The sequence below is a fragment of the Sceloporus occidentalis genome, unplaced genomic scaffold, assembly GCF_023333645.1.
Source record: "Sceloporus occidentalis isolate IW3139 unplaced genomic scaffold, rSceOcc1.0.p SCAF_1, whole genome shotgun sequence".
In the NCBI taxonomy this organism is placed as follows: domain Eukaryota; kingdom Metazoa; phylum Chordata; class Lepidosauria; order Squamata; family Phrynosomatidae; genus Sceloporus; species Sceloporus occidentalis.
The window spans coordinates 284,461,439-284,484,387 of record NW_028316981.1 but is presented as its reverse complement, the minus strand read 5'-3'; the positions used below and the strand labels follow the sequence as shown (position 1 = coordinate 284,484,387).

At 38.1% G+C, this 22,949-nt stretch overlaps 1 protein-coding gene across 1 annotated transcript in view; it reads left to right on the top strand.

Annotated features, from left to right (window-relative positions):
* Positions 1-21,608, top strand: part of LOC149324005 (zinc finger SWIM domain-containing protein 6-like) — a 131,999-nt gene extending 110,391 nt beyond the window's left edge. Inside the window, exons 10-14 of the mRNA XM_089495293.1 lie at positions 780-915; positions 10,402-10,559; positions 11,613-11,776; positions 15,727-15,808; positions 18,575-21,608. Of these exons, the coding sequence (XP_089351419.1) occupies positions 780-915; positions 10,402-10,559; positions 11,613-11,776; positions 15,727-15,808; positions 18,575-19,437 (1,403 nt within the window). The 3' untranslated portion in view covers positions 19,438-21,608. The remainder of the gene's footprint in view (positions 1-779; positions 916-10,401; positions 10,560-11,612; positions 11,777-15,726; positions 15,809-18,574) is intronic.
* Positions 21,609-22,949: the final 1,341 nt, after the last annotated feature.

Sequence of the window (22,949 nt, the reverse complement as noted above, 5' to 3'; positions counted from 1 at the left end):
GTTGTAATTCCCTGTGTCTTCAGCTAGAGGAACTCTGTTGATGGGTCTCAGAAAGATCTGGGTAGGCCACTCTTGTCATGAACATCTTATGCTTTAAAAATCTGCCCAGCCACCAAATAAAAACATAGAAACACACTGCTTCTCATACCTATCTTCCCCCCAACTCATGGCAGTAGACCTGCATGTTGTGTAGCTTGACTACATCTGAGGCCAGTGAGGGTGGTGTCGTAGCTGAAATGCTTCCTTGTCTGTGCTTACTTCCACTTTGCCTGGAACACGAGCCTCCTGTGTGTCAGCAAGGCAAAGGCAGTTTTCATAACAACATAACGCAATATGCACAGACTGGAAGTAGATTTGGTATCAGCATGTGGCAAGGTTTCACTTCCCAGTAATAGAAATATTGAAGACCCTTTAAATTCTAAAACTTTAAAAAATGGTTTATTTAAAAACTTCCTTAGTTTACAATTTTTAACAAATGTTACTTAACTTTTGGGCTCTTTGAATCCTCTTTGAAAAGCTATAGCCAGGCCACCTTATTTGTCTCAATAAGATATATTTATCACAACCATTTTCTTTTAGTACTGCAAATTACTTAGAGGATCCCCTCACCAGAGAGTTTATTTCTCTTCACTGTGAGTGCTTTTTTTTTGACAAGGATTATTATAATATTTCTATATAACCTTTAGTGTCTTTTTTATTTTATGTACTGTAAAAATATAGTGCTATTTATAAAGCTTTCCTCTTCGCCCTTTCCCCCCCCCCTTCCCCCTCTCTCATAGCTGGACCTTATAGCGGCCTAGGTGAAATCATCCATCGAGAGAGTGTTCCAATGCACACATTTGCCAAGTATCTTTTCACCTCTCTCCTACCTCATGATGCTGAACTAGCATACAAAACTGCACTGAGAGCAATGCGGTACGTATCATTAAAACTCATTTTGAAAGAAAGCAAAGCTCAAGCAACAGCATGAACCCCCTCAGTCCTTAGATCATCAGGAGGAGGCCTTGCTCCAGACACCTGGTCGTTTAGACGTGAAAAGGATGGTGACAAGGAGCAAGACCTTTTCTGTGGTGGCACCCTGTGTTGTGGAATTCCAGTCTCTAAAGGATCTCATCAGGTAAGGTTCTTTGACTTTCAGAAGGCTGGCAAATAAATTCTGATTTTAGGAAGGCTTCTGGGCCTGGTAGATATTTCATACATTTGATTTTATAAGTCTATTTCTAGTTTTGAAATTTTTTATTTTAATTGCAGGTATTTATGGAGTTCTGAAATATTTGAGCAAGTTATGAGGCTATGTTGATGTGCAAGTTTAATGAATGAGAAAACAGTAAATATTGTTCTTTCAGAGAGTCATTGGCACCTGATTAATACACCAGTGCTTATATATGGTATATTCATTGCATGGGTTAACTTCAAAGTGTTTTCCTCTAACTTCTCCGAATACTAATGCAAGCCCCATCAACTGAATCAGTAGTTAAAATATATATTCACATCTAAACCTTCTGACACAAGCAGTTCAAAGTTGTTCTTTTAATCTACTCTTCCCAAGACATAGTGAAATTCAGAAATAACTCTTGACATTCATCCTTCTGAAAAAGGATATTTGATGTTCCTGACACCAAAGGCCAAAGCTGCGTTTGTGATGCAGTAATAAATAACACTTGGAAGGATTGCCTTTGTAGATTGTCTCTGTTTCAAGTCTGTGCTGCAGTCTTGTGAACACACAGAAATTCCTGGAAAACAATGGCAACTTTTTTCTCCTTAACAGCTCTAGGCATTCTATAGATAGGTCTCTGAAACACTTGGTTGTGTTTATCACTGGTGGTAGTAAACCTGAGAATTGTAATCTGTTAAATCTGTTCGGCAGGGCTGTTTAATTCCTACACCTTCTTTGACTTCTCATAGATATATTCCTCTTTCAGGGGAGGAAGGGATGTTAGATCTATGCTACTGCATGGTCCAGTCTAGTTCCTTTTTCTGTCTCATTAACAGCCATCCTTGGGCATACCAGAATAGCAAATTGGAAATAAATGAGGTGTGTTATAAAAACACCCATTGCTTTTAGTACTAGGAAACTAGGTCTGTCCCAAGGGAAATTTGAGTATAAACTGAGACTACTCCCTCAGCGAGCTTTGTATCATGGCTGTATCATGAAGGAAGCTCTCTGGCACATACCAAGAGATTGTGGCAGTGAGTGAGGGAAATGGGTCCTCCTCAAGTCCAACTGTGGAGTTTATCACACGGGAGGAATTTCTCTTAATTTCGAATGAAAAGAAAGTGGGGCCAGAACGCATTCACATGAATTTGCTAGTTCAGCGAATTTACGTGAATTCGAATTGCATTCAAACTGATTTCCCTTTGCCTGAAAATAGCTTGCCATTGCCCAAAATTGCATGTGATCACCTCTCATGCATAACGCGAAACCCCATGTTTACGTTTGGACTGACTTATCATTGCCCGAAATTGCGTGTTGTAGTCTATCATGCAGTAAGGTTAAACCCGATGATTGTGTTTGGATTGCCATTGGATTATACTTCCAATTTCCCTTGTTTGATAAACTCCTAAGTATTGCCCTTTTCTTTGGACCAGGGAATAATCCTTTAGAGCTAAGGCACCTAAAATGTAGTCTGTGGCGCGTTACAGACAGCCCAAAATGGGCAGTCTCACGCCGCTGCCGGTTGCTCCACGAGAGAGCCGCAGCAGCCAAACTGCGTGGCTCCCTCGCGGAGCAAAAAGAAGCCCCAAAATGGCGCTTCTTCCTGCACCCCGGAAGAGGCTCCGCAAGGCGTGAGGCGCGCACTCGCGACGCCACTTCCGGTGTGTGACGTCTGGACGCTGTGCGTGCGTGACATCAAAATGGCAGCACCCATCTGTATGCGGCACTGCCATTTTTATGTAGTCGTTACGCGCGAGGGGCAAGGCGTGTCAGGAAGCGCTGCCCCTCGCGCGTAACGACGGCGCCACATAGGGCCCGTCCGGAACGCGCCTGTAATATGGATAAAGACTCCTACAACTCAATTTATGTAGGAATGTTCAATACTGTGTTTGTGTGCATCCATGCATGCAGATACACACTCTAAAATCCTGTGATCAAGCTGACCACATTCTGTGCCAAGAAAAGCAAGAGGCTTTTCAGCTTATGCATATTGTGCAGCATCAGCAAACTTGTATAATATGTCTTTATTCTACAGTTTTAAAAACTACTTTCTGTATGAACTCTTTTACTTATACATGTTGGGAACATGAAGAGCTATCTAGAAAATAGTGCTCTGCGTCAAATCAGAAGTTAGCTTTCTCTGAAGCCAGTTCTTTTAGCAGGCTTTTCCCATTTAGTCCTTCCCAGACTTCACAGCAATATAGGCTAGAACAGTACTTCCCAGTCTTTGGTCCTGCAGACAAGTTAGATTTCAGCTCCTACAGTTCCTGACTGTTTGCAAAGTTGGCTGGTACTTCTGGGAGTTGAAGGTTGGGAACCACTGGGCTTGGTATTTAAAAAAGAAAAGAAAAAAGAAGTAAGCAGAAACTTTTCAGAAAGTAAGGACGCTGGGCTCATTGCCTTTTCTTGTGCTGCTCTGGAATCACAGTTTGCACACAGTCCTGTAAATGCTTGGGCTGATGTACCGTTCTTTCTTGAGATCTCTGTTCATTGCACACATGGGCTCTACACCTGTGAAGAGCCCCCCCTTCTGAACCTCCAAGAACAGGGGACAACAAAGTAAGGCCCATGAGCCGCATGATCTCTCCTCGGGGTCAAAAAATATTTTCCCACATTTTTTCCTCTCCAGATGCCCTGTAGTGCAACTTAGGTGCAGGAGAGGCCTTTTTAATGCCCTTCCCCTTCTACTTTTGTGTCGTGTCTTTTTTAGATTGTAAGCCTTAAGGCAGGGAACCGTCCAATTAAAAAGATTGTATGTACAGTGCTGTGTAAATTTACAGCGCTTTATAAATAAAGGTTAATAATAATAATAATAATTTTTAAAAAGTAGGTGAACAGGAAATAACGTACGCTCATTTCCTGGGCCTGAAATGGCTATGGGAGCCCTAAAACATAGTGAAAATGCCCCTTAGACATTATTAGAGACAAAAACTGATAAGTTTGTTTGCAGAAGGTGCAGAGGAGATGTAGCTCTCCAAGTTCACCAATGGGCTAATGTGCCCCCTAGCTTTCCACAGCTTTCCACAGTTGCCTACCTCTATTCTAGAACTACAGGTTTTGGCTGGAGCTCCATCCCAGCTGCTTAAATCCCAGGATATACTCTTACTCATTTGAAGGACAGAAGCAAAGCTTTGAAATTCAGTCAACTGGTAGCAATGCAGTCTGTTTCCTATATCCGCAGAGGATATGTTCCTAGACCTACCACAGAAGCACAAAAATGCAGATAATAAACCCTGTTAAAATGAATGACGTCTGGAGGACGTTAACCATAGAGTTACACTGGACAATCTAGACATTCCTAGACAGAATATCTCTCCATGCATTTCAAGGTCCTCCAGTGCAACTCTGCTCAACCTCTGCCAGAAACATATCATACAATCATGCTAGAGGACCTAGAAAATGCCTAGAGAGAACTTTTTTTCAGACCTGGGTAAGTGAAATATCAGGTGCTGGCAGATACGGGGGTTGCACTGTACATTGTAAAAGGAATAGTACATTTAGCATGCCAGCTATTACATTCAGCCATCTTGGGGGCCTTTCTCATTCCTGTGCTGCTGTGATTAGTGGAAATGTAGATTTTGAGAATCCTGTGCTGGTCCAGTTTACTTTGATGCCTCAAAGATGCACACAAAAGATCCTGGAATGCAGCTTCTCTGGTCATACATAGCTGCTTCATTCCAAGTATTGAGACCTACCATTGAAATTAAAATAGTTAAGAATCATGGAAATCAGACACCTTAAACACTGTGTTTCATGTGTGCCTTCCAGAGTTTTGTTCTGACTGGCAATCTTGCTTGATCAGTATCTGCAGATGTTGGCTGTGTAAGTATTCAGATTATGTGGTAAAGTAGAATGTGTATGTTAAGCGAATTGTAAAAACAAAAACTTCTTGTGGGCTATTCAGTGATGCAAATACACGATAAAGCGTGAAATACTTAATGGGACCAATTGTAACAAAAAGAATCAGTCTTTTTTCTTGCTTTTACTTTGTAAATAATTTAAAAACCCTACATATTGGGTTAAATTCAGATATGTCCCTCCACAAAGAGATAGGCTCCTTTTGTTCAAGGAGAAAGACAGAATTTATTGGAGATTTTGCATTAGATCAAAGTTGGGGAATATGCAGCCTTCTTGATATTTTTGATGGCAATTCCCACCAGCCTTTTAATTCATCAGGATAACCAACAGTGAGGCATCATGGGAGTTGCAGCTCAACAATATCTTGAGGGCCACACATTTTTCATGCCTGCACTAAAGGAAATGATGGCTCCAAACTGTTTCCTTCATCAAGCATCCAACAGAACTCCATTCAACACAAGTCTGGATCCATCCTGATGTCTGGAGTTGTGCGTATTCCTGAAGTGGAGATAGAAATTTGTAAGCTCTTTCAACAGTGCAATTGGCAAAACCATTTTTGTACTAGATTTCAGTGATAGGCATGCTTTGCATAACTATGGCCCCATACAGACAGGCCAAAATGAAGCTGCTCCAGGCCACTTTGGAGGTATGCTGTTTAAATGATGCATGTGTCCTAAGAGTCTGGAAGCTACACAAAAGCTGTGCTCCAGCCCTTAGGCTGACGTAGGCCCTTTCACACTACATAATTATAGCAGTATGATTCCACATTAACATTAACAAGGGCTGTGCCCTGTGGATTTCTAGGGTTTATAATTTAGGGGAAGTACTTAAGGTGTCTGGCTTAGAATCCTAAGTATCCTTAAACTGTAAGTCCCAGGCTTCCAGTGGATGGAAGCATGAGAGTTAAAGTGGAATCATAGCTCTGTAATTATGTAATGTGAAAAGGTCTCATACGTAGAATAGAAAGAATGTTAACCCTGACCATGAGATCACAATAATTAAATTAAAACAGTCCCTTATTCTACAGAAAACCCAAGCAAGCAGATTCTGCATTGAGGTGATGAAAGGTGGTCTGAAATTAGATGCTTTAAATACCCGGTTCTCAATTCTACAGATTCATTAATTAGAGTTCTGTAGAAAAAACCAGAATTTCATTGGCTGTGTCTAGAGCTTCTTTTACTTTCTCAGCAATTTGGCAAACCTAGTTTGGGCTGTCTTTAGTTTGAGTAGTTCTGGTGCCTTGAGAGCAGAGGTTTGAAAATGAGGCAGCTTCTTAGTTTTCTCTGTCATTCTGCTTTCCTCTCTGAGTCACAATTTATCCACTTCGGAAAAGCGAACTAGTCATACAAACTTTGCAAACATTGTAGCATTTGTGACGTCAAAGGCTTTCATGGCCGGTATCCATGGTTTTTTTGTGGGTTTTTTGGGCTATGTGGCCATGTTCTGGAAGAGTTTCTTCCTGACGTTTTGCCAGCATCTGTGGCTGGCATCTTCAGAGAATGTATTGTTTTTCTCTTTGTGGCATTTTCTTTTAATAAAACTTTGTGGCAGAATTCAAAGCTTCTGAATACAGACTCAGAGGGTCTGCATTGATTACAATGGTGGAGCCATAGGTTTCTGCATGTTAACATTCCTTTTCTAGTTGTCCTTCAATAGCTTGTTGACCTTTCAGATAGTGAGGCTGTCCTGAATCATTGTGGTAGGGAGTTCATGTACAAAAACAAAAATGCACAGTCCTATTTTGATTCAAGTAGATTACAGTGTAGTCCTTTCTAATAATAGGTTTGTAGGAGGAAAAATAACTTTGTAACTTATCAGCTTAGGGAAACCTATTTCTGTTACAGCTGCTAACCTTTCTAGCCACTATCTATATGTAGGTTTGCTTGGATGCTCACTTGCTGCATATTATTTTAGAAAGTGGTTTTACATTTGCAAGCACAAAAATGAAATAGAGCCTCTAGAATGGCTTTTGCAGTGACACCCTTTAGCTTGTATGTATTAGATTTTTCCTTTTCTGCACACCACCCCACTCCAAATAATGCCCAGTATTACATCAGTGGAAGCAGCAAGAAAAATTCAGTCCCTTCTTTCTGTTGAAATGAAATAGTATCAGTGATACTAAGAGCTTGTTCTTTTAGAACTGATATCCTGTGTGCTTAAAATAGGGATGGGAAAAACTATCAGTTTAAATGTCTCCTGTGCTCAAACTTTTTAAAGCCCCTTCCATTCCAAATATGAAGTTTGTCAATGTTGGTAAACTCCTCTAAATCAAATTGAAATACAGTTCCCCTCATTGGAACCAGCTGAATTCAGTAGGTACAGCTATTCACATCTTGGAGAAGGCCATGTTGTACTTCCCTGATGTTTAGATGTTAAAGATGAAGACTTTAACAAGAAGACTTTAAAAAGAGGTGACCAAGTTAATTTTGTACCGGCTGAGCTGAATATACAGGAATTTGAACTAGGCATAAAGAATATTCACACATTTTCTTATCCTCAGACATGGGAGGGCCTCATATTTTAGACTTCAGAATAGAGATGTAAAAGATGAGGAAATTTTGAAACCATGGTCAAAACCTGAAGTTTTTCTGGGGGACTGGGGTTGGGTGGAAGAAACAGAACCTTTTGGAAGAAATTAAAAATGCAGTATTAACCCCCTCCTTTTACCGATTGAAAGTCAAATTGTTATTTTAGGACATTAAAATTCATTATACATAACTATGGCACAAAATTATGTGTGGTATATTAAAAGTTTAGTTTATGTACACTACAATTGTAAACTTTATTTTTTGGAAAAAACATTTTCTGCAAAGAAGGTACAAATGGAAGAACTGTAAGAAACATCTAAACTTAAAGGAACCTTTTGGTTTGCCAGTTTATGAGGAACAGGCAGAAACCCTCCAATAAAAATAGAAGAAGTCATATCACTTTAGTAAAACAAATAAAATGGTTTTGTTGTCACTAGTTCTCTATAGTGTTGTGCAGATATAAAGCATTCAGAAAAGGAAGCCAAGACCAGGAATCATAGTGACCTGATACTGTCCATAAAAGTCTTCCTTTTAGATATTTAAAAAAATGATTTTTGGGCAATAAATATGTAAACAACTTGTCTTAGACACTTTATGCATCATTCTAAAAGAAAATATTCTATAATCTATTTGTTCAATATTTTTAAAGGCTTCAAGAAAAAAATCAGAACCTCCCTTTCTCCCCCAGAATTTCTACAGTTATCTTTTAATTTCTAGTTCAGAAAATAATAAAGACCAGCAATCTCAACTTGGATATTAGTTTATCCGTATTCACATGATGCAATCTTATGTATATTTGAGAATGAGCCCCATTGTACTCAGTGGAGCCTGGGCACATAAACATAGAATCACATTGTGAAGTTGAAGGCTTACACAACCATTGTCCATAGTTTTCTGTGAGTTTTCCAGGCTATGTGGCCATGTTCCGGAAGAATTTATTCCTGACGTTTTGCCTGCATCTGTGGCTGGCATCTTCAGAAACGTCAGGAATAAATTCTTCCAGAACATGGCCATATATCCTGGGAAACCTACAGAAAACTACAGGATCACATTGCAAATGGCATAGTAATTGTAAGGAAAAGTTTCTGTTTGACTTCTGTTTCAAGGATAATGTATATTAACAAAGCCAGTGTAGTGTAGTGGTTTCATCATTGGACTATGACTCTGGAGATCAGGATTCGATTCCCCGCTTGACCATGGAAACCCACTTGGGTGAGTCACATACTCTCAGCCCCAGAAAACCTTGTAATAGGCTCACTTTAGGGTAGACATAAGTCAGAAGTGACTTGAAGGACCACCACCACTTTAAATATAATCAAATATTAACAGTGGAGCTTGTATTTTATTTCTATGGCCAGAAATACAGGCCTCTTTGATGTAGAGGTTCAGGGACTTAAAAGGGAAACATTTTCATTAACTGAAATAAGCTTCTCACATTATTATATTTCTGTATGTATGTAGACTACATCTTGTTATGTAACACTGGAGATAAATAGGAGGCAAGTGAGAAACAAAAGGAGTTAAAGGCTTATTGTGTAAAGGCTATGTGGTTATACAGACACAGTGTGCATAATACAGGTACAATATGTGAGAGGCACAATTGTTTAGCCAAATAACTTGCTAATTTGCAATACTATAATCATGGACATTATTACCTTTGAATACTGGATGTGAAGGTTTTCTACCAAATTGGCTATGCCAGTATTTTAAAAAGCTGCTTTAAAGAAGCTCATGTCCTATTCAGTATTTATGAGATTGTAATGACCACAAAAACCTACCTCTTAGGCCAGACAGCACCCCAGTTACAGGGTTTCCAAGGCATGCAAATCAGGGTGCTAGGAAATGATAGCTGTGTCTTCTGGTCACAGGGTGCATCAAGGGATGTTGCTGTGGCAGAACGCTAAGAGATCCCTCTAGCTGCCCATAGTGTACCCTGTGACCAGGGGAGTGCTGCAGTCATTATTTCCCAACTCCCCCATCTGCTCTACTTTGAAAATCCTTCACATGGGCTGCTACCTGGCTTAAGAGGTAGGGTTTTTGTTTGTTTGTTTTGTTTTTGTGGGGAGGGGGGTATTGGCAGTAGTTAACAATGCCAGAATTTCAGAATCCCAAAAAGAGAAAATACTATGTAACATTTTTTTTTTTTATAAAAAGATGTCTCTTCCCATTTTTTTCTACTAGAAAAAATGTCTCCAAAATCTTCATTGAACAAAAATGTTTTTCCACTTTTGGTTTCTTCTTTTGTTCAAACCCTTGACACACAGTTACTCAAAATCATACCATAGAGAATCTATCTTAAAACAGTTCCAGTTTTTCTAATTATGCTTAAAGAGATTCATTGGTCATTGCAGAAGAAGATTTGTTACCCTTTAAGGGAAGCATTTACTCTGCCAAGCCTATGATCTTGTAAATTTGCATAGCAGTTTACTGCTTTGAGAGTAAACTGGATTTGTATTCTCTCTCCCACCTCTTTCCCATGGGGAAGAAGAGATCACAAGCTTTCTGTTTTTGAAGTAGCCATGGTGGCCTCAGACATACGCACCTCCTTGGTAGATGGGGGAGACTGCAGTTTTTCTCAAACTATGGTTAAATAAGACAAACCAGGTTTATCAAGCCATGGATTGATCCTGGTTTGTTTTAGTTTTAGGACTGAGGATTTCCTTTCTGGTGCAACCAGCTACTGTATTCATTTCAAATGTGGAAGCTTTTTTATTTCTTACTATACTAAGAGGTGCAGTGTGTGTTCCTAAAACTAATGCAAGGAAACCAGCTGAATGCTGCTAAGTTTGGTAAAAGGCAGATGGTTTTGTTATGGCTTTAATTAAATAATCAATTAAAGGTTATGTTTCTTACTTACAGTTTACTGGTATTGGAATCCACAGCTCCATCGGGAGATATGTCTCGTCCACATCACATTGCATCAGTTGTTCCAAACCGGTATCCCCGATGGTTCACCCTCAGTCACATTGAATCTCAGCAATGTGAGTTGGCATCAACTATGCTAACTGCAGCCAAAGGTACAGTACTGGTGATTAAGCAGATACCTATTTTTACTTGACTGTATACTTGAGTTCATACTGGCCTTATTTGGACATAGTACTAAACTGTGGCTTAGTGTTGTGTCCATGAAAATATGCCTCATGTTCATCACCCCCTCAGGTACAGAAACTAGGAAATCAGAATTTCTCACTTTTTTCAACTGACCACATTGTTGTAACTGGACCCATATAAACTACATGAGTCCAAACTATGATTTAGGAAAAAAGTGAAATTCATCAACCAGGATTTCTAGATAATTTGATACCCTGTGAATTATGAAATAACCCTGTTTCTCTAAACCAGTCTTTCCCAACCTAGTGCCCTCATTGTTGGCCATTTTAGCTGTTGCTTATGTAGAAAATCGAGTCCAAATAACCCACAAAAACCTGGAGAGCACTAGGTAGGAGCAGTAGTCTTAAGATCAGTTTAATTCAAATTAGATGAAGTTTAGTGTTTGGACATAACACTAAACTGTGGTTAGGCAGAAGCTACTGATCATTGTATAGTAATGCTCACAGATAAGAGGCTGGAGAAATGCATGAGCCCAGGCATCACAAACTTAATACAAAAACAAAGCTGTGTAATATTGCATCCAAACCAGACTGTTGTATGTTTTAAAAATAGTTGTAGAATTCAGAGACATAGCTGTATTAGTCTGGAATATCAGTAGAGAAAGAGATCTTATAGCACCTTTTGAGACTGATTGAGCAAAAGAAGTTGTAACATGAGCTTTCTGCTTCCTAAGATGCATGGAGTAAACTGGTGCCCGAGAAAGACCTTTATAATTAGACTGTATGAATAGCCATGGAAATGCAAAACTTGCTCTGGGATCTAAAATATTTTAGTATCTTTAACTTTTAGTATCTTTACCTTTAGTATCTATTCACTCAGAATATCTTCTGAGTTAACCTTTCTGTGGTTCAGATTTGATCTTCTGAAATTTTGGCTGAACCTAACAATGACAGCACTGCACTGTTCTTATGTTTATGCTTTTTAAAAAATAAATAAATAAATAAATCTGAATCTGGCAGGTGACGTTCGCAGGCTTGAAACAGTGTTAGAATCTATCCAGAAAAACATTCACTCCTCATCACACATCTTCAAGCTGGCACAGGATGCATTTAAAATAGCAACACTTATGGATACTCTGCCAGATATCACCCTTCTGAAAGTCTCTCTGGAGCTGGGTCTTCAGGTATTTTAATTTCTTTACTTAATGCACTGTTAATTTTGCAGTAAAAACTGTACATTTTTTGATAAGTCTTGTACATACATTCGTGACACAAGTTTGAAAACTTGAGTTTTCTCTACCAATTCAGGGTAGAGATTTTGTAATTATTGTGTTGTACAAAATGATAGGACAGGATAAGGGTGGAGGTTCTATCTTGACTGTTGACATGAATGCAGGTGATGATTTGAGAAAGAGCTGGTGGTGTAGTGGATTGCGTGTTAGACTAGGACACTGGGAGACCAGGGTTTGAATCTTCACTCAGCTATGGAACCCTACCAGGTGACCTTGGGCAAATCATACTCTCTCAGCCTCAGAGGAAGACAAGGGCAAATTCCTTCTGAACAAATTCTATCAAGAAAATCCTGTGATAGGTTCACCAAAATTTACCATAAGTCAGAAATGACTTGAAGGCACACAACAAAGATGACTAGAGGAAGGCCTCAGAAATTTATCATATCATTTGGGCAGCTTTATAAGAGAGAAGGTGCTCCTTTATATACCCAGGATCCAAACTAGTCTTTTAAAATGGGTTGTTGTCCATATTTGGGGTTGTTAAAAGAAAGGCTCTTTAAAAAACAAATCATAGGGTGTACACAATTTTTATTAGTGTTGCTCTGTACAGAAGTATTACTTTTGATCCTTCTGCAGTGTTTCGTCTTAATGTGTTGAGGAAGGTTTGTATCAAAACCACTGATGGTTTTGCTGGGCATTTCTGCTATCAGTGTTTGGCATGGCTTTTGTGTTGGAGGAATGTTCCAACCTTCTTTCCCGTAAACAAACATCTAAACAAAGAATGATGCCCAATTGAAACAGTGCCAAAGGGAAGTGGATGCTGTAGCAAATGCTGCATAGTAACATGTTTAGTTTCCTCTTTCTTTTTTGCTCAGCAGCTCAAAAATATTCCTCAATGCTAACAAGAATGTTACAGATTAAGAATGTAAGATATAAGTGGGAACCGCTAGAGGGAATTTCCTTCTCATGGAGACAGAAGCAATATAAGATTGATACGGTCGAAAAAGCACGAACCTTCTATAATAAATGGTTCAGAGAAGAAGAAGGAAGTTACAAAGACCCGAAGGAGACAAAAAAGAAAACAGAAGAAGAAGCCTGCAAAAATTTGGAAGAAGATTCTGAAAGAACAGGAAGAAAAATAATTAAGGAAAAAAGTGACGTTGTAACAGAAGCTGTGGGAGGAGAAACACCGGGACAAGATGAAGGAAGTGAAATAGATGAAGGATAAGAAGCAGAAGAAAGAAAAGGAGAAGAGGAGGACTTGGAAGAAAAAGAAGGGGAAGAAAGGAATAAAGAACAAGGAGGAAGAGGAGTAGAGGAAGAAGAAAGGGAAACTTGGTAGAGACAAGACAAAAGGAAATTTAAAAAACAAAAAACAAAAATGAAGTTCCTATCTTGGAACATTAAAGGAATGAACACACCATATAAAAGAAAGAAGATATTTCATGTTTTAGAGAAAGAAAAAATAGATATTTGTTGTATACAAGAAACAAGGATTAAAAAAAATGAAATTAAATATTTGAAAAATCCCAAGATGGGTAAAATATATGTAACTGCCTTTGATAAGAAAAAGATTGGTGTAGCAATTTTTTTCAAAAGTCAGATCGAAACGAAAGAAATAATGAACGATACGGAAGGTAGATATATAGGAATAGAAATCAAGATGAATGAAAAACAAGTTTTGGTAATAGGAATATATGGTTCATTTGAGAAGAAAGTAAATTTCTATAAGAAATTAACTAAAAAGATTAAAAATTTAAAATATGAATACTTAATTTTTCTAGGGGACTGGAACGGAGTAATAGACCCAGTAATGGATAGAAAGTCTGGGGGAAAAATAAATGTTAAGCAAGGAAAACTCCCACAAACATTATTTGACAAAAACAAATTAGAGAGATCTTCGAAAAATATTATAAGACACTCTTATAGGAACAGCAGAAAAGGAGAAAAGCCGCTGAAAAATTAGAGAAATATTTGGAAACAGTAAAGACAATCAATTTAAAAAAAGATATCAAAGAGATTACAAACCAGAAGATTACAAGACAGGAAATTAAAGAGGCAATAAAAAGAACCAAAGGAGGGAAGGCACTAGGTCCGGACGGATACACAGTGGCCTATTATAAAACATTCGAGGAAGAATTGATTGAACCACTCCAAAAAGTATTTAATCATATAATTGATAATGATGTACCTAATTCTTGTAAAGAAGCCAGCATAGTATTAATTCCAAAAAATGATAACGATCCTAGCCAGCCCCAAAACTATAGACCGTTCTCGCTTCTTAATACAGACTATAAAATATTTGCAAGCATTATATCAGAAAGATTTTAAAAAGTACTAAAAGATTGGATTAAAGATGATCAATGTGGTTTTTTTGCCAAAGAGACAAGCAAAACAAAATATAAGACTCATCTTGGATCTAGTAGAATATTATAACAAAAACCCTGAGAAAGAATCAGTTATTTTTAGATGCCGAAAAGGCTTTTGACAACTTAAATTGGCAGTATATGATGAAAGTCCTACATAAATTAGATCTAGGAGAAAATATAGTGAATTGGATACAGGAAGTATACAAAGAACAATCTGCGAGAATTATAGTAAATGGAAATAGTACTGAAAAATTTAATATATCTAAAGGTACAAGACAGAGGTGTCCATTATCCCCTCTGTTGTTTATAACAGGACTAGAAATACTCTGTAATAGAATTAGGGAAGAAAGCCAAATTAGCCAAACAAGAATACCCTTTAGTCCCAGAATTATATCTACCGAATATGGTGGAAAATAAAAATGCAAGAAAAATTCTAAAACATCTGTTATATATGATAACAACAGCCAGAATAATGTTAGCAAAGTATTGGAGATGTAGTGACATGCTGAAAATCGGTGAGTGGTTACAAAAGTCATTAGAAGTAATAGAAATGGACAGACCCTCCAACTGAAGGATGTTGAGATGAATCAGGATGGATATATCTGGGAACCCTTACTCAAGTATTGTGAGAAAAGATGGTGTAATTAAAACATAAACACAAAGAGTAGATATAGAATAATCATGTATGTTATATTATAATATAGTATGTGTTTTACCAATGGAGAGTTGGAAAGTGAGTTTTGTGGTTTGTAAGCAAAAAGCATGAAGAAAAAAATGCACAGTGTTTTATTTTGAAACATAAGATTATTTTTGAGAAGAGAGATAAAAAGTCAGGTAAAAAAATATATCAGAGGAATATAGGATAAAGGGCTGAAATTATGTGTAGCTATGTAAATTGTAAGAAGGGGAGGGGGGACAAGGAACGGCTTATTATGAGACTATGTACAAAGCACTGTATTTTAATTGTAAATGTTTCAATAAAGAATATTAAATAAAATGTATTGCCTTTTTTCTTTTGCCTAATAGGTGAGAATAGTACAGCCTTCCAGATGTTATTGGACTCCAGCTCCCTTCATTTCTCATTGTAGGCTGTGCTGCCTAGGAGCTTCTGGGTACTGCAGTCCTGCAATATTTAGAATAGCAGAAATTACTAGGGAATGGCCATAGTGTAAAATTAGAGTTTTAAGCTAATGTATCTGTTAGGTGTAGTTCAGGGGAAACTGCACACCAAAGAAGATAGCAAGGATAGTGTTCAGGTAGGGATGGGTGAAGTGCAGCCATTCAGATGTTGTTGGACGTCAGCTTCCATCAGCCCAAGCCACAGCAGGCATGATGATGGACACTGAGAGTTGCAATCCAACAACATGGTCTCCCCACATTTAATGATGTTTTCATAATGTTTTGGGATGGCATGGCTATTCATGATTGATCATCTTGATTAGAAGACACAGTGGCTATAAATAACTGTTTGATATCTAGAAATTAATAACTTGGAAAAATCTTACATATTTTGAAAAAATATTTTTTGCATAGGTGATGCGTATGACATTATCAACGTTGAATTGGCGGCGGCGGGAGATGGTGAGATGGTTGGTAACGTGTGCAACAGAAGTAGGTATGTGTTGCCCTTGATCTCCAAAAGAACATTAGTTTAACTTGTGTTCTAAAATAGTATGTTCACTTCCGGTATGTAGGAGTTCATAAATTTTGCTCTTTCAGTGCAAAATAGATCATTTCCATATAAAACATTTGGTGTTTTGAATTTATGGTCTCTGAGATTAACATCACATGGACTGAGTGCAACAAACATTAACATCTTTCTCTCATTTAAATTCCATTCTAAGCATTTTAAGAAGGTGAAGAACCACTCAGTATCAAAGCTATGGAGGAGAGCCCATTCAGCTCCAGGACTAGCACTGTGTCCCTAGAACAAGAACTTTGCAGTAGTTTGTATATATAGCTGCTGAAAAAATTCCTCTTTCATTAGCTTTCCCCAACAGAATGCTCTCCAGATTATTGTGCTATGCTGCACACCAAGCCCAACCTGTAACACCTTGGACATATCTGGAGACTACAATTGTGGAAGGTACCTTATATAAATTGCCACTAGGAATTGAGGTAGGGGAGGGTACATCCCCAAAAAAGGTGTGGAGAAAATCATTAAATGCTTGAAAATTCCAGCCACTCTCAGTTAACATATATAAATGTTTTAAATAAAATAAAATGAGAGCTCTCCAACCGATCAGTCAAATTAAATAGCAGTGTTTTCAGGAACTACATGTTTTCTTAGCATGCTGCATTGATCATGTATGTTTCTTTGCAAAAAAAAAAAGAAAAATCAAGCTTTCCATAGCTTCAGAAAACACATTTTAGTGCTCTAGTCCCCCAAACTAATTAGTCCAATGCTCTGTCCATAGTATTAGCCTCTGTTAATTATAGAGTTTTTTGTTTCTTCTCTTACTAAAATGTGTAACTTCTGTTATCAAAGCAGATGTTCTAAATTACTTTTCCACCATCACTGCAAAAACTGCATCTTCTACCAGTCAAAGAACTAAAATGGACAAAATGTAGCATTCCTTACCCTTGCATCAAGTGACTGTCACCTTCAAATTTATATCTTCTTTTTTTAAATAGCACTTTTCTCGTGACCAGGATAACTTGAACCTTGATTGTGTTCTTGATATTAGAGGGCAAATATATTGTTTCACCCAGAGCACAATAGGCAAGTGAAATCTTTGGTTTTTTAAAAATTCTGCAGTACATTAGCATATATATGTATAGTTTCCATAAGGAAGCCATAATGTCATGCAAAAATCACCTCGGAGACTCAGGATGGTTTATAAAATGAGAGGTATGTTTGTTTATGTAAATGAGTGCCAGGCATTCAGTGCCTGATCTCAGTGCCTAGCATTGGGTAAAGGGATATATGTGTATGCATCCACATAGTACAGTATGGGCCAACTGAGCAAAATAAGGACCTCTGGGTGTGGTTAGATGAGCACACAGATGTGTGCAAATTACTTCAAGCAATAATGTGACACTCAAGATGCCTATAAGCTTCAATTTATGGAGCCCATCAGTCATTATTCACCCTTGCAAGAACAACAAAAGGGTACTAAAGACGCCTGCACATTTCAGATAGAAAACTGGTAGTGACTGTAGATGAGGACATTTCCTTAAGGGCATGAATGTTTTTTTTCTTACCAGCTTCTATCCAATGCAGTATAGATTTCTTTGTAAAAAAATATGTTGCTTTCTTAGGAAGAAATGTTTTGGCTGTTGGGATTTATTTGGAACAGCCAAGTCTACACACTCATAGGCTTCTGGAGTAGGTTATTTGCATAAATGATACAAGATATATTGTGACAATATCTATATTGGAGTCTTTCATCCATAACATTTCCAGCATCCAGGGAAGGCTTGGCATTAACAGAAATTGAGTGTGGGCTGAAGGAGTAATGGGATGATAAACCAGATTTGAACAAAGCCTGCAAACAGCTTGTCCCTTCTTTAAAATGAAAAACAAAAACAAAAACAAAACCAGTTTTCTTCCAGAACCCTTATATGTCACTACCATTTAACCCTAGGTTTAACAAAGCTAAGAACTGAGTCTTTGTCTTTTAGTCTTCAGCTTAGATCTTTTAGCATTTATAATAGAGATTTTCAGAGGTAGAGGGAATATTTGGAATGACATAGCTTTGACTGGACTGAGTCCAGCTAATGGCTTTACAAAGGCAGTTCACTGTTTGTTTTAGAAAGTACAAGTTATGTTTGGATGGCAGGGTAATGTGTTGGGTCCTCTGAGGATTGATTGATTGATTGATCTTATTTCACTAGATTCCTGCCTTTTTGAAAGAGATTGTTGTGCATGTCCCACTGTGAATCCATGCATCTTTAAGCAGGGTTCTGTGCTATCTATCTCAAAAAGTAGGGAGTTCTTCTAGAGAGACAGTCATACAGACCAACAGACAGATACATATGCATACACACACTTATTTTATTTTCATATATCATTTTCTATATGCTCTGAGAATGATAAAAGTTTCAGGCTATTGAAGCTGCAGTCCATGACAAATGGAAATCCTATTACTTCTGATACATTAAACAGTGTTACCAGCATAATTCTAAATGTACCTTTGTGAACATAAGGGGTATTACTTTGCCTTTTTAAAAAAGAAAAAAGAAAAACTAAAATTTTCTTAGTGGTGAATTTAGTACTGTTGTTGCTGCACATTTGTGGGCTACGCACAGGCTTGATCTTAACAGACACTGATTGGGGCTTCTACAAAACATTATGAACAAAAGCCTTCTGGTTTCATTGCTTGCTTCATATTCACATTTGGGTCCATCTTGGTGACAGACATTTTTCTATGCCTCACAGGTGTTTATGCACTGGATAGCATCATGCAAAGCTGGTTTACACTTTTCACTCCAACTGAAGCGACGAGTATTGTTGCTACTACAGTGATGTCCAACAGCACCATAGTCCGCTTGCACCTGGACTGCCATCAGCAGGAGAAACTGGCCAGCAGTGCTAGGACGCTTGCTTTGCAGTGTGCGATGAAGGATCCTCAGAACTGTGCCCTCTCTGCACTTACCTTATGTGAAAAAGACCATATAGCTTTTGAGACTGCTTACCAAATTGTTCTCGATGCTGCTGCAACCGGCATGAGCTATACGCAGCTGTTCACTATAGCACGTTATATGGAACATCGTGGTTACCCTATGCGGGCCTACAAACTGGCCACATTGGCTATGACGCATCTCAACCTGAGCTACAATCAGGACACACACCCTGCCATTAATGATGTTCTTTGGGCATGCGCACTTAGCCACTCCCTTGGCAAAAATGAACTAGCAGCTATTATACCTCTGGTGGTCAAAAGTGTCAAATGTGCAACGGTACTGTCAGACATCTTGCGTAGATGTACTTTGACCACTCCGGGAATGGTGGGACTTCATGGAAGGAGGAACTCTGGTAAACTCATGTCATTGGACAAAGCCCCACTAAGGCAACTCCTGGATGCCACAATTGGAGCGTATATTAATACCACACATTCTCGGCTCACGCACATCAGTCCACGACATTACAGTGAGTTTATAGAATTCCTGAGTAAGGCCCGAGAGACTTTCTTAATGGCTCACGATGGACATATTCAGTTTACACAGTTCATTGACAACCTGAAACAAATCTACAAAGGCAAAAAGAAACTGATGATGTTGGTTCGTGAACGGTTTGGTTGACAAAAGAAAATGTGTGAATTGGGTGGGGTGGGGGAAGTGGGAGGGCAGTATGTTTTTACTTGAGCCTGCCTTTGTATCCTTTATAACTTAAACAGAGCCACGCCGGTATTATATGTGTATAGTTATATACTGAGTTTGCAAAACTAAAATGTCACGTAAAATTTGTATATATGTGTGCGTGTGCATTTTCCTTTCCTTTTCTTTTCTGTATGAGAGATTGAGAGGCTTAAAAATTTTTTTGGTTTACACTGAGTATATGTTGTCAAGTGGCAGAAGTCCACAGAGCTCTCCTGTTCTTTCTGTATATGTTCACAGCCTCAAAACAAAAAACAAAAAGAGAGAGAGAGAGAAAATATATTGCAATGGCTTTAAAAAGAAAAACCAAACAAAAACACCTCCATCCTGTGATAAGTACCTCGAATGGCTTCAGCTTTACTCCTTTGTAACTCATCCTGACATTTCAGCTTACTTAAATGAACCAACCACACAAATAACAAAATAGTTTCAAAGGCTGACCCACCATGCAGCTTTGCAGTGCTTGTTCATCCAAAAGCATGGCACATGATGCTTGCGCATGTGGAACCTTAGCGACTGTCAACATACATTCTCAGGGATTTATCTGAAAAAAAATAATTAAAGAATGAGAGCATTTATTGTACTGTATATATATTATAGTATATGTCGGAATATTGAGAAAAAATATAACATTAACTAATTTATAAAAAAATTCTATAATGCGAAAATACTTGAAGCTGCAGTAGCTTGGTTTTAAACAAAAACAAGAAAAACGTATTGAAAAGACGTTAAGTGCACCTAGCTTCAGGGCTGGCTCAGGTGATCAAAGTAATATGCTGGGCATCTATGCAGAGCCACCTTTTGAATTGCATTGTTGAACGGAAATTAGGGGGAAATTTATACACACATGGCACACACACAGAGAGGCAGGTGTATACATATGTATGTATGTATGTATGTATACAGTACATATTTGTGTGCTTCTTAACATGCACTCTAATAAAGAGGGGACAACACAGCCAGAGCAGCAAGCCTTAGCAAGAATCCAGTATGCCAGACTTGGGGTTTTTACTCCTAGCCTAGAAAACTTAAATACCCTCCCCCTCCACATACACACAAGGTGGCTACAGATAATAATGTACCACATTGTCACCCCATGTAAATGTAACTGGGACACAGGCAAATGATATTGCATTCTGATTACCTGCTGTATGTAGCCATTTGATGAGGTGGTTGAATTTTTATTTTTTTTAAACCACTTGTCCTGAAACAAAACATATTACAGAAGCAGTAAGGTGGAAAAATTGCCTTACCATTTGGCCAGTCACTATAAGTGACCAGCTTCTGCTGTTTGTGTGCACTACACTTAGCTTGGAAGTGGTGACCATGTGGGATACATTCACCTGTTGCTACCTGCAATGTTTTCCAAAACAATTGACATAGTACATTATGCCTTTGCAGTGAGCTAATAATAAGCTAACCTTTGTGCACAAATAACATATATATTATATATATATATATAAATATATTCTGCATAGGTATTTGACTTTGTGCAGGACAGAAAGTTGTGTAGGTATGACTGTTCTACTATTCAGTTTGTTTGTTTTTAATATTTTTATTTCCTATAGAATTACTTCAGAAGAAAGCAGCCTTCTATCTTGCCTTGTCTTAATGCTTTAAAATAACCAAACTGGAGATCTAACTACCAAACTGTTTATTATTATTATTATTATTATTATTATTATTATTATTATTACCACCACCACCAACTTTCGTTACAGTATAGTGTCTTTTACTTTAGCTGATGGTTCTGTACCCTTGTGCTTTTAAAAGCATTTTTTTAAACATTTTGGTGCAAAAGATGTCCCGTGTCTCGTTCCTTTCATTAGAGGACATGCTAGAGGTATGTTTGTAGGCATTTTTATGTTTGTTTAGAAGGGGGGAAACTTGTTCCATGCTCTCCATTTTATTTATTATACTGGGGGAGGGGGGGAGGTTGTATTTCATCACCCATGTAAACATGCTCATGAAGTTGAAAGTAATTAAGATTTGATACACTGATATCAATTTATTTATGTAACTAAATCACTGTTTTATAAACTTGTTAATGATCAACAATTTTTTGTTTTGATTAAAATTAGTTTTTTGGAAGTTGATTTGGGACTCATTTATGGTTTTGGTGACTTGAGGAGACAATTTTAAAAACCCTGTTAATCCTGAATTTTATTATTATTATTATTATTATTATTATTTTGATGGCAGTGAAGCAGTCTTAACAAGGTTTGTCTAATAATTGTTACATTGGGTTTAAATGCAAAAGTTCCTGCTGGTGCAAGATCACCGTTTAAAAGAAATACTAAATCCACATTTAATATGAGGTTGTCATATGTACAGGTCCCACATGGAGGCAAAGGCTGGCCATCCAGCAGCACACACAAACCATCCTAAGGTACAAGCATTTGGTTATTGTTATTGTTCATGTAAAGCAGTGTGAAACAGAATTTTACATGAGCACTGTGTAGTCATGGTCGTTCAGTGCTTCTCAGCAATAGATATGGGGCCAACCTGAGTATAAGCAGCCCATTTAGAAACTGCATTTTATGATCTGCTTCTCTTGTATTGAATTTATTGACATCCCGGTGAAATCTAAATAGCAATCAGAAGATCCTTATTTCTCTAAGTCAGTGTTGGACAAGTTCTGGAGGTCCAATGGATAATACTCACAGATAAAACTGCCACAACTGGAAGCTTCCAGAAATTGAAATTTCTGTTTTCCCACCCAACCTCTTATTATGTTAGGGATTTTAGGTGGGTTTATGAGAGACCCAGAAGCTGCCAACAAAACAAAACAAAAGCTGGGGCACACAAAGCTGTAGGATTCTCAAAACTGCTCTGAGTTCTAGCAGACATTCCATGTTCCCCTTTACTGCCCAAGACCAATGACTTTACACATTCATAATACCACTTTCATAAAATTTGATATTGTATAAGTTAGTTTCCTGTTCGTACATCATGATAATACAGCAACCTATTATGCTTGCATTGTGCTCTTTTTTCAGGTTTTTGCAGCAGTGATGGGAGCAAGACAGGAACCCCTTCTTGTTACTGTCTAGAAGAGGAGAGCAACCTATTTCTCTAGTGTCTGGTTTCTGGTTGGATCTTTGAAGCAGGACAGGTGACTTTCCAAGGAAGCCTTCCCAGAGTGCCTTTAGCTTCAAATATCTACCCAAATGCAAGGTACTGCAGAGATAGGTTGCTTGGCAGCTTCCCTTCTGAACAGCTTTTTCTGCCTTTGCCCTATGAGCATCATATCAGTGTTCATTTTACTCATGCCATGCCTTCTGTTGGCTACACCAAAAGACTGTCAGTCCACAGGATCTTAGCCGTAGTCTAGAGAAACATGAATTTAGAAAATACAAAAGCAAAAGTGCTACAAGGCAATCCTTGGCATATGTGTGTGTGTGTGCCTTCAAGACGTTTGTTGGTTTAAGGTGCCC